The sequence below is a fragment of the Sceloporus occidentalis genome, unplaced genomic scaffold (genome assembly GCF_023333645.1).
Source record: "Sceloporus occidentalis isolate IW3139 unplaced genomic scaffold, rSceOcc1.0.p SCAF_13, whole genome shotgun sequence".
Classification (NCBI taxonomy): Eukaryota; Metazoa; Chordata; class Lepidosauria; order Squamata; family Phrynosomatidae; genus Sceloporus; species Sceloporus occidentalis.
Genome location: NW_028316993.1, coordinates 19,454,611 through 19,466,790, shown reverse-complemented (window position 1 = coordinate 19,466,790; position 12,180 = coordinate 19,454,611). Strand labels below are relative to the sequence as shown.

The following is a 12,180-nucleotide window of genomic DNA, read 5'->3' as shown; positions in this document are numbered from 1 at the left end:
TCAATATGATTTTTCACATAAATTTTTACTCCTCTTTTGTTTTTGTCTATGGAAGAGACATATTCTTTCCCCAATTTTTCCCTTTTGATCAATCTTTTATCTCTAGTTTTTATATGTGATTCTTGCAAGAAAATAATGTCAGAATAGTTTTTTATCTAAATATAAAAATACTTTTTTTTCTTTTCTGAGGTTAATTTAGCCCTTTAACGTTCCATGATAGTATTTTCTTTTTTCTTCCCTTATTGTCTTTATTTTTATTTTGTCTCCCCCACCGCCTTTTTTTTTCTTTTCCCTTTCAATTTAGATTTTGTTTTGGGTATTTTACCCTTTCTTTCAGTTTTGTACAATGAAATACCTGTAGCCTATTTCAAAATAGTCACTTTATTATAAACAAAGGGAGGAAGAAGAAAAAAGGTACAGGGAATTACACAAGCAGTAAATGAGAATGAGTATATGTAAATATAATAGAAAAAGAGAAATCGGATATTTCTCAGAGAGTACTAGTATTAATAGGTTGCTGATTTATATATTGACCTCTTCTCAGGTTTCTCTTGTTCCACCTTCTCCTCTATCTCTTTTTTCGTTTCTCCTTTCAATATCTTTTTTCAAATCAGTCAGGAAACTCTTCGCTTTCTCAATCGAATTTAACCTCACTTTCCTTTGGTTCAAAGTCACTTCTACTTCCTCCCACCTAAACGGAATTCCATACTCCTTCAATTGATCTGTTAGAAAGTTGTAGTCCTTTCTCTTTTTCAATATCTTCCCTGGGATGTCTCTTAATATTGCTATCTCTTTGTTCTCTATTATTAACTTCGTTTTGTAGCTTTGTTGGAGGATTAGGTCTCTTGTTTGTTTACGTACGAAGAAAAATCACCACATCCCTCAGCAGTTTCTTGATCTTTGCTATACGGGAATTAATCCTGTAGACCCTATCTAATTCCCACAGGAAATGAATCTCAGATTCATCAATAAATTTGGCCAGGATCGGAGAGAGATATGTGTATAGATTCTCATTCGTCTTTTCAGGTAGTCGTCTTAACTTCAAACAGTTTTCACCTGCAGCCTCAATATCAATTCCTGGTCCTCTTGTTGTCCTTTGCACAATGTTTTGGTTTTAATCTCTACTTTCCTCACATCCAGTTAAAGTTCCCCTACTTTCCCAGAGATTATATTTAGCTCTTCATCTGTCTTATCCAATCTTGTCCTTATCTCTCCTAATTCTGACTTGAACTCCTATTCCGATCTGGATTTCAGTATTTCATGGTTCATTTCCTGGTGCAATCTTCTCATTTCCTCTAAAAGAGTCTCATTCTGTTCTGACATTTTCGATAGTGTATCAATTGATGGTCTCCTTTGAATCGCTACAGTCGCCTGTGCAGCTGCCTTTCTTGTTGTCATTGACATCTTTAATAGTTGACAAAAGAAAGACAAATAGTGTAATAAAGCTGGGGTTGATAGGAGCGGGGGGGGGGATTCTTCAATATTAAGACCAAATTATTAGTAGATTACTTTAAAGTTCTCAGAGGTCATTTGTCGCTTGGGCCCTTCACTTTAGGTCCCCAAGTCTTTAAGTAGATTTCAGGGGGTTTATTTTGAATTCTATTTGTCTTGTTAGGTTATTTATTTTGTCTTCAGTTAATCCTATACCCACTATAATAAATCACAGTCCCTCAAAGTACACGTATGGGGAAAAGAGAGAGCAAAAAGAAGAAAAAGAGGAGAAAGGGAAAAAAAGAAGAACCTTCTTCCTTCTCTCCCCCTCCCCTTCCTTTGTTCTAACCACACCAAGCTATCACTCTATCTAGATGCCAATACGTATCTAAATATAATCCGGGTTGTATGTACTTTTTTAAATAAAGAACTAATACATTTGAATAAGCTTTCCTCCAGGTCTGGCTAGACTCTAATTGGAGAATTTACTCCCATGTGCCAATAATATTGGGTCACTAGTTTCTATATTCCTTTATCTGAATCCTTTGCAGCCTCCTCCCTGCAGTCTTTTTAATAATAATATCCCCTTCCCTCCTTTTTTGTTCTTTTTTCCCTGCCTCCCTTTCTCCTTTTCCCTTACATTAGACTTTAATTTTAAAACAACAGTACTAGGTCACCTGCGACAATGAAATACAGTCAGATACAATGTAGTCTTTTTCTTGCTTACATTAACAGATTCCTACACTTACAATTAAATAATAACTTAAAGTTGTTGCAGTCTCTTCTATAAGCCACCTTGGTTCTTCAAGACTATAAGACCTTGGATCCACAAACTCTTTCCTCCCCACAGCACTGGTCTCAAACCTTGCTTCTCGGGACGGTTGCCATTTTAAGTTCCTTTTTAAGGCCTCACTCTTTTTCCCTTCCAATCTTGCTCCCCCTTCGCGTGGCCCTTGTTGTTTCAAATAATCCAGTTTATAACCAATTTTTTCTTTCCTTTCTTTCCCCCCCCCCTCCGCTTGCTCTTCCTTCTCTCACCAATCAAGCTAAGCCGCCAATGCTGTGAGTCCTCCTCCACATCTTCTTTTTTCCCTTTCAACCTACACAGCCTCCGAAACCTTCCCAGAGATCCTCTGCCTTCACTCTTACACTGGGGTCTCCTCAATCTTTGTGTCTCCAACGGGTCTCCACAATTCTGTTCCTCTTCTTTTCTCCCCGTTTGCCTCGCCGTCTCTCGCGCACTCCGCTTTGCCTTGCGTCTCCTCTTACCCGCCAAACCTCAGCTCCCCTCTCACACACCGCTCGTCTCAGATGGATCCCTTTGTAGAAAATAGATTCATCTTTGAATAGAGATGTAAACCAGGGTCTTCCAAGTGCCAGTCCAACACAGAGTGAGTTACACCACATTGATTGCTGGCAAGTCACCAACAACACATGTGTGCGCCAATATTTAAAAACTGGCTTCTAGACTTCCAGACTGCTGTAAGTGCAGCAGTGGCAGTCTTAACTTCTGTGTGCCACTGGAAGTTTGAGTTCCTGATTTACTCACCATGTCACCATGGAGTTTTCTTTCTCCTAGGATGGTTGCCATAAGGCTAGAGAGCCCATCCTGCTCTTAGGTGCTCTTGGTCAGACCCTTCGGTTGTGACCTGTCTGGCATGGGAGGCCATACTGGTGGCTATTATACCACCGCCAGCATAGCTCACAACTTCATTAGGGTATGCAAGCCTCTCACACACACAGTCAGAGCATAGCTGGAGGGGAATAGGAGGCCGGAAGATGACAGTTAAGGAGGGAGGAGCCTCCTCCTTCAGGCTGTCCTTAGTGGAGCTGGGTCTGCCTGATCACTCCCTCTCAAGTGATAAGTGATATAGAAATGTACTTGCTATTGCTATTCTATTCTTTTTTGCTATTATTTTTGTATCAGTTATAAAATGAATTTCAAAATAATAAAAATATGCAAAATTTGAAATCCCATATAAAGATTTTTAGCCAGTCTGCCAGAGGCTCACCAGGTGGACCAGGAAACAAAGCTAGAGTCCTTAGACGTTGCTCCAACTGCCACTGACTTGTAGGACTTGTGGCCTGACTTGTAGAAGCAAAGGAGGAAAGTTCTCCTGATTCCAACTGAGCCATTGTCAGGGCTGTTCTGGCAGCCAGATCCTCTCCCACTTTCCCCCAGCCTCCCTAGGTGCACCGAACAGCTGTCTTGCTCTCCCCACTCTCTCTCTTCATCCGCCTTCTTACCTTTCATGTACTGGGAACACTGCAGGTACACCCAGTGGGAGCTTTTTCCCAGCCTAGCAGAAGTTGGAAAGAGGGAAGGGAATGGGATGAGAGCTGCTTTGTTGGGCTTTCCTGCTTGGTCCAAAGCCACTGCCTGCATCAGTGGTGGTTATCTGGCTGGCCAGCCCACAGTCACCCACCAACAGCTCTTGTCAGTTTTAGAGATGTGCTTCTGAGGGAGGCTGAAAACTTTCACTGGCACATGACTTGCATTTGGTGACCCTGACAACAAGAAATGGCATTTGGTTATATAAGCCTTGACCTGGAGCCTGAAGTGAGACAACACAGTGGTAGATCACCTTCAGAAAGAATGAGGCCTTACAAAAGAGGCATAATTTGTGGCTGAGCATCCTGGCTGCATATGATGGAGTTCAACTATACAGAGACACCTGTGTATGTGTGTGTGTTGTGTGCCTTCAAGTCCTTTCTGACTTATGGCAAACCTAAGGCCATATCATGTGGTTTTCTTGGCAAGATTTGTTCAGAGGAGGCTTCCAGCTGATCTGAGCTTGACACATGCCACTTTGCTATCTCTTTGGCACTCTAAGGAATGAAATTCCTGACTTTTTTTTGTAAAGAAAGTCCCAAATGGGCACATGAAATGCTGTCAGTCCAAATTTGAGATTGTCCCTTGCTATCTAGACCAAAATGGAGAATTTTCCCTTTGCCCCCCCTCCCCTGCAACAAGGAAAGTTGCAAGCCAAAAGCCTTGCATTCTTTTTTCCAGTCTCTCTCTCTCTCTCTCTCTCTCTCTCTCTCTCTCTCCTTCCTTCCCTCTTTCTTTCCTTCCTTCAAGATTCAGGGTGAAGGGAGGCACAGACTGTAATTAATGGATTTTTAAAAGCTTAGTGCCAGGTGCGTGTTTCCTCAGCCACCTTTGGGCAAGGCAAGCCCCTGGTTGTCTCACAAAAAGGGAGCTATACAAAGGAGGCTTTCTGTCAGGCCAGAGAAGTAGTGCAGCCAGGTCAGAAAGTTAAAACAGAAAGTGGGAATAACTTTGGGAGGGGGTTTTAACTGTTTAGCAGACAAGGCTGCTTGGAAGGGGATCTGTAGCTCATCAGGGACACCTAGTGGAGATGTGACTATAAGAACCTTTAGCCAAAGGTGGCTGACTTACATACACACAAGACACTCTGGGATGTCTTGTTAATAAATCTGAAATATCTGTCATCCCCTGGTTTCATGCAGTCCCGGTGTATGGTTACCATTGCACATAGAAGCATCTTTGAGATGATGGGATATCCACATATTTGTGCCTCCTGTGCACACGCATACAGACAGACAGTTTTTATGCCTTTGCTAAGCTGAGTGGCAAAAGCACAGTTTCAGGTATCCTGTGATTCTATGTCCATGTTGTGGAAAACTGCAGGTTTTGACATTATTATTATTATTATTTGAAAATATTTTTATTAAACATATAATCGTATATGCATAAAACAACAACAACAAGACAAACAACAATCTTACCTGTGTTGTCATTATTGCATATATCTTTCTAATGCAAAACTTATATTCTGTATACCCTAATTACCTTTACCCTTTACCTTTACCCCAAACCTTTACCTTTTGCCTCTATCAATTTTACTTATCCAATTATATAGTCCTCCTTTCCCTCTCTTGCTTTAATCTTTCTTTCTTTCTTTCTTTCTTTCTTTCTTTCTTTCTTTCTTCCTTCTTCCTTCCCTTCATCTAATGTACTCTCCCCTCCTTCCTTCTAATTCACTCTTTGCCTCCTCTCTCTCTCTCTCTCTCCTACTAACCTCTCAGATTTCCCCTACCTTCTTCCTATCTACATCACTTGCACTTACCCTCCACTTACCCTTACTCTTGCCCTCCTATCTACCTCCTATCCCACTTGTTTTTACCCTCCTATCTACCTCATCTACTTTACCCCCTACAATCTTATTTTACTTCTCATTTTACATTCCCCCTTCACCCTCCCCAAACAATAATGTCATCCCTATACTTGTCTTCAAATCATAGCTTTTGACATTCTGGCTATCAGTAGCTTGGTATAGAGCCTCTGTTTAGGGGAGCAGTGCCATCACCACTTGATTTATTTTTTTAACCCAATTCCTGTTGTTGTTGTTGTTGTTGTTGTTGTTGTTGTTGTTGTTGTTTTAACCACTAAATATGAGTTCAAGCAGGGTGGAAAGAAGTACCTAATTCATATGAACAGTGCAGTCTTGAATGTGCTTACTAGGAAATAAGCCCCACAGAGCTCCAGGGCACTTACTTTTGATAAAGCATGCTGCAGTATTGAAATTCCCACAAGGTGAAACAACCTTTGTGGCCTCTTTCTGTGGGTCTTTTCTCCCCCCACACCTTACTTTCACATTACCTCTCACTTTGGATTATCTTTCACTTTATGTTATCTCTCACTTTGTATCTAGTGGAACATTTCTCATCTCATGGTGTGGTGTGAGGTGCGTAGCAGCAGAAGAAAGCAGACATGCAATAGGGCATAGAAAGTGGCAGAGAGGGGGGGCTGACAAAATAGAGGGGCCAGTAACTTTTATGCAGTAAAAGAAGAGCTGGAACCAGGTATGCTGTGATGCCATCACTATTGTTAAACTAAAGGCTTCCATGTGAAGAGATAGAAACTGCAATGCTCAGTACTCATTGAAACCCGGAATCTTATGGGCTCAAGCAGCCCTGTGAGAGACCATGGGCTTTATCTCAGAGCTTGGAAAAATAACCTTTTTAGAGGACAACTCCTGGAATCCCGCAGTGAGTAAGGCCAGTAACTTTTATGTGACCCAGATAAAATGGCTGGGGGATTCTTAGGGTTCTAGTTCAAAATTGTGACTTTTCCAAAGTTTGCTAGATGTTTCATTATGAACAAAAATGTTGGTGCACCAAATGTGACTGAAACTTCTTCATTAGCCAGGCTCTGTGCAACCAGTAGACTCCTGGGCTTCTTTCTCATTTTGCTTTAGGGAAAGAAAGGAAAAAAATCACTTTCAACCTGTTTGCTATTTGTAATGCTTTGGCTACTAACCTGAGCTGATAAACATAATTTCCAAGTCTAGATTGGAATATTATTTCCCATGGTTCTGGAAATATCCTGAAATTTTGTAGTAAGAGTCCTGGTTGTCTTGTGCGGGAGTGAGAAAGGTGCTCCTCCAGATGTGTTGGACTGTAAAACCCCAATATAGGATGCTAGGAGTTGCAGTCCAAGACCCATCAGGAGGGTCCCATGCTCCCCATTCTTATTCCAGATTATTATTTGAATGATCCCTGCTATGTCTGCACAGCTAAGGGAGTACGTCACCCTGCCTTCAGTTGCGGCTATGGGTCCCCAATGCAGAACAAGATTGGCAAGTTACTCTTCATTGATTAGACGGAGCCACAAACAGAAAAGTCTGCAAAAGGTTGACAGTGTTTGTTCAGCAGACCAAACTCCCTTTTCTTCTTCCTTCTTAACAGAGAACTCAAGTGTAACAGCAGGAGCAGCAAAGCAGAAGGTAAGCCAAGCACTGTGGATGTTGCGTTTCCCTCCCACATCTTCCTTCGTGAGGCTGCAGTGAAACCAATGAGTGTGGCTGCTCGTCTGTACAGTCCATTCGTCATATAATAAATGCACACATTTGTTTTTATGCATTGTGCTTAAGCTGTACATCTTGCCTTGGGAAAGGGTTGTATGGGCTGTTCTTCTCAGATAGTGCCCCTTTGCTGCTAAAAAATCTTTCTGGGGCGTGATCATGTACACATCACAGGCACATTTAGACACAACTCCCCTTTCTGATTCGCATTCTAATCTGATGGCTGTTGCTGTTTTCCCCAGAGGCTTTTGTTGTTTTATTTACTACCTACACAGACTGGCTCTGCAGATATAACCAACTCTTTCTGCTTCCCTCTCTACAACAGTTCCCCAAAGTACCACTTTTGGTACCTGAACCTGACCAGACTGTCTGTATATGAAAGTGGAAGAGGACCCATAACAGAAATAGAGACCCTATTTGCATTTTCCCCAACCTTGTCCCTCAGCCTCCCTGAGACATAGTCAGAAGCCACTGCACTAGGTGGCGCTACACTTGATGAAGCTCCAGCAGAAGGGACCCTACTTTTCTTCACTGGAACCTCAGTCCCAGCTCTAGGTCTTCACTATTCCTCCAACATGTTGAAGCTTCCAAAGCGGTAACTCAGTGAGTCCAGACCAAAAATCAGTTATGGTGATGCAGCGCCCAGTTAGCAGACGTAGGCCTCCCATCATATAGATAAATGAATATAGATAAAATCAGTTTTCCAAAAATTAAAGACAAACTCATATAAAATACATTCAGTTTCCATAAACATTCAGCTCCCATGAATATTCCAGACATCCATTTCTTGATACTCACAAAAACAATCCAAACACAATTAAATTATATCCTAACTATGGCATTCTGTTTCATCCATAATCCATTCACTACTTCCTCGTCTACAGCCTTTTGGTAGATTTCAAAGAAAAATACTTATCTAATGTACTATCTTGTATTTAATATACCATGTTTTCCTGTGCATTTTCAATTTGAACATTATCTCCAAAGTATCGATTATCAAGTTTGTGCAGTACTTGGGTTTCCTGCTTTTATTATCTATGTCTTTATGTCATGAGATTACATCCAGTATAATTATATCCCCCCTTTCCTGTGTTAGATAATTATTTACCTTTTCCCAGTCTTCTAAAAATTTATTTGTATATTGATTTGAATTTCAAAGAAAGAAAGAAAGAAAGAAAGAAAGAAAGAAAGAAAGAAAGCCTGAGGCCTCCCATGTATCAAGGGGAGGTTGAAAACCCATACAGGCTCTGGATCCTGACCTTGACCAATTTGAGAAAGAAGTGGCTCCATCAATTTCTAAAAAAACATTAAAACCATTAGCTAGTCAACAATCATTCAATAGCTCTGTGAAGGAGCTATGTGGCTCACCTTCCAGCATCAACACCAGCCTAGCAAGCTTTAGGACAGCATAGTGATCTCAGAAAAGCTTCCTAGCATGTCTAGAAAGATAGGAATAGGAAGACTGAATAGTGGTCCTTAGGCAGCCTGGTGCCCTCCATATGTTCAGGATTATAACTCCCATCAGCTCCTACCTGTATGATCAGTCATCAGGAATGATGAGAGTTGTAGTCCAAAATTATGTTAAGGGCCCTAGCTGATAAAGGGCAGGGAACTTGCATCCCCTCAGATATACCTGCACTCCATCATCCCTGACCATGGGCAATGTTGGACTAATGTGAGCTGGAGTCCAGCAATAGCTAAGATCCCATAGCAGGATTATACCTCCGGCAACTATGGTGCAGTATATGTGTATGTGATAGGAACAACACAGCTAACACGCAGTGACATTTGCTCACCCACAATCTATTTCATATAAGCGAAAGTGGGCAGACCCCCAAGGCCATTTTTGGGACTGGACGGTCTCTTGCAGCCCTCCAGTGTCTCCCAAATTTTCATTTAAGTCCAGGAGAAACTATGTTGTGTTGTTGCAAGCCATTGGGCCCCATTAAAGCTCCCCTATATCTCCCAATACTACTGGCCACTTTCAATTTTTATTAGTAGTATTAGTATTACTATTACTATTAGTAGATATAGCCATGTTAGTCTGTAGAATCAGTATGTAAAGAGATCTTGTAGCACCTTAGAGACTAACTGAAAGAAACGTCGGCAGCGTAATGCATCTGTGGAAGTAGATGTTAGTCTATGAAAGCTCGTGATGCCAACTTCTTTCTTTCAGTCAGTCTCTCGGGTGCTACAAGATCTCTCTACATACTATTAGGATTAGTATTTCCATATTGGTGCATGCATTTCTATCTGGGGGCAAAACATGGTCACGTAATTCTCTGCAGCCCTAGCCCAATGGAGATAAAACAAAGTGTTTCAGATTAAAGGTCTAAATGGCACTACTCTCTGGATCATTTGCCATGGTGCATAATCCCGTGGCGGGAAATGAGAGCAATCCAAGAATTTGATTATGTTGGGGAACAGGCATGCCCTTGTGCCATGCCCATTCATTTCAGTTGGTCTGATACAAGAATGATGCGCAGTGCCCCTTGGATTATCAGATCTATCTCCCTCCCATTTTGTCACATTTGTATGAACCTGAAATTGAGCTCACCTTGGTTTGTGACAAGGCTGCGTTGGATTGGCCCTGATAAAGGCCATTGATTGGCTTTGTAAAAGGACTTTTGGGGATCTTCATTAAAATTAGCACCGCATTGTAACTGAACTCAAGATGTTTCAGTCATCTTTACAACTTCATTTCTTTTCTGCGTAGACCAGGGGTAGGCAACCTTTTTGAGCCGGGGGCCGGGTTGTTGTCTCTCAGACAACCGGGGGGCCGAAGCCAAAAAATAAAAAATTAAATAATTTTTTTTTAAAATTAAATAAATAAATAAACCGGGATAAATGTAGGGCAACATTTTCAAATGGTGGACACTTTTTTAAAAAAAGTGGAGGACATGCAAAAAAAATTGCTGATTTTTTTAAAAAATGTTAATATAAATGCATGTTTCTGAGGAGTCTATAGACAATTGCCCCCCTTGCCCCTGCGCGTGAGAGGCCAAAGGCCCCGGCGGCAATCGGCAGTAGGACCAGGCTGGGGCTGGTCCCAAGGCCTCGCCGGGCCGCATCCGGCCCGCGGGCCGCAGGTTGCCTACCCCTGGCGTAGACTAACTTGCATAAGCCAAGTGAGGCATTGTCCTCTGTGTCACTTAGTGAAAGAGAGAGTGGTGGCTTCAGTCCATCAAATCTGGCTCCTCTGAAGTAGAAAGATGGGTGAAGACAGTGACTATGCTGCCATCATGGCTATGGGGGAATTCAGGGAGTTGTGGTTCACTAAAGAAATCCAACCCTCTGCCACATAAGAATACACAACTAAAACTCTTATAAAAGATGCCCATCCAACCTCTGTGTAAAGTTGAAGAGTCAACCAACATCTGAAACAATCTATTCAAATGTTGAATAACTGTTACAGTAAAGAGATTCCTCCTAACACTTTGATGAAATCTCTTTTCTTGCAATTTGAATCCATTGTTTGTGTTCTAGTCTCTGGGGCAGCAGAAAACAAACTCTCCCCATCTTCTACATGACACCTCTTCATATATTTAAAGATGGTTATCGTATCACCGTTCAGCCATCTGTTCTCCAGGCTAAATTTACCCAACTCCCTAAATTATTCCTTACAAGTCTTGGTTTCCAGATTTTTTTTTATGATCTTGGTCACCCTTCTCAGGACGCATTCCAGCTTTCCAATATCCTTCTTGAAGTGTGATGCCCAGAACCTGACACATCATTCTAAGGCAGGTTACAGACTGCCGAAAAGCAGCGGCCTGCACCCGCCCTTTTCCCAGCTGGATTGGGGCCTCAGTGGTCAGAGTGGCAGCCTCTGAGGCCCCGATCTGCCGTTTTCCAGGCTGCGGGGAAGTGGCCAAAGGCCCCTTCCCCGCAGCCTGGAAAGGGGTGTCCTTAGGGCTTCAAGCCCCAAGGACACCCCGTGGTGGCGGGGAGGAGGAGAAAGGGGCCGCTTGGCCCCTTTCTCCTCTGCGTCGCTGGGCGCAGCCGTCTGAAAGCTGCGCCCAGCAACGCAAATGGCAAAAGGAGCTCCATTTCAGAGCTCCTTTTGCGGCCGGGGAAGGGGTGCACTATGCGCCCTGGCATGGTGTGACGACGTCACATCCGCGCCGCATCGTATAGAGGTGGTGCGGTCGTGACATCGTAATGGCGGCGGCCATGTGGAACGGCTGCTGCCATTTTGTGCGTGCTCCGCGCGTGCTAGGGTTGGGGGCGTCCAGAAAGGACGCCCCTTTCTAACCCTAGCACGCGGGGAGCACACACTTTTAGGCCCGTTTGTAACTGGCCTATGTAAGGTCTGACTAAAGCAGAATAGAGTGGCACAACTATTTCCCTTAATCTGGACATTGTACTCCTATTGATGCTATCTACGACTACATTGGCTTTTTGGCTACTGTGTCACATTGTTGAGTCACATTTAGCTTGTGGTCTGCTAAGACCCTTAGATCTATTTCACATCTATTTCCTTCTAGCCAGGTTTCACCTGTCATATATATGTGCATTTCATTTTTCCTGCCTAGATTTTACAATTGATCCCTTTTCAAATTCATTTTGTTAATTTTGCCCCAGCTCTCAAATCTGTCAAGGTCACATTCAATTCTGAACCTGTCCTCTGATGTATTATTTAATTATTTATTTAGGGGGGAATTGTATATATTGTATTTTTTAAAGGTTGTATGCTGCTTTGATTGTGGAAACAAAAAGCAGGATATAAATTAAAGTTTTATTTATTATTTATTATTTAATTTATATCCCACCTTTCTCCCCAGAGGGACCCAAGGTGGCTCACAGATAAAACCATTAAAATTATTATAAAATTCAAACAATTAAAACGTCTATATATAAAATCACAATAAAGTCAGTTATCCCCCTGCAAAAATGTATTAGCTACTCCCCCCCCAAAAAA

The 12,180-nt window shown here is 42.2% G+C and overlaps 1 protein-coding gene across 4 annotated transcripts in view; it reads left to right on the top strand.

Annotated features, from left to right (window-relative positions):
* Positions 1–12,180, top strand: part of AHDC1 (AT-hook DNA binding motif containing 1) — a 253,172-nt gene that overhangs the window by 218,320 nt on the left and 22,672 nt on the right. For all 4 annotated transcript variants that reach the window (XR_016271917.1, XR_016271918.1, XR_016271919.1 and 1 more), the window contains one exon: positions 7,147–7,184. Coding sequence is in view for 1 of the 4 variants with exons in the window: in XM_089479531.1 (XP_089335657.1) it covers positions 7,147–7,184 (38 nt within the window). In the remaining 3 variants the exon portion in view is untranslated. The remainder of the gene's footprint in view (positions 1–7,146; positions 7,185–12,180) is intronic.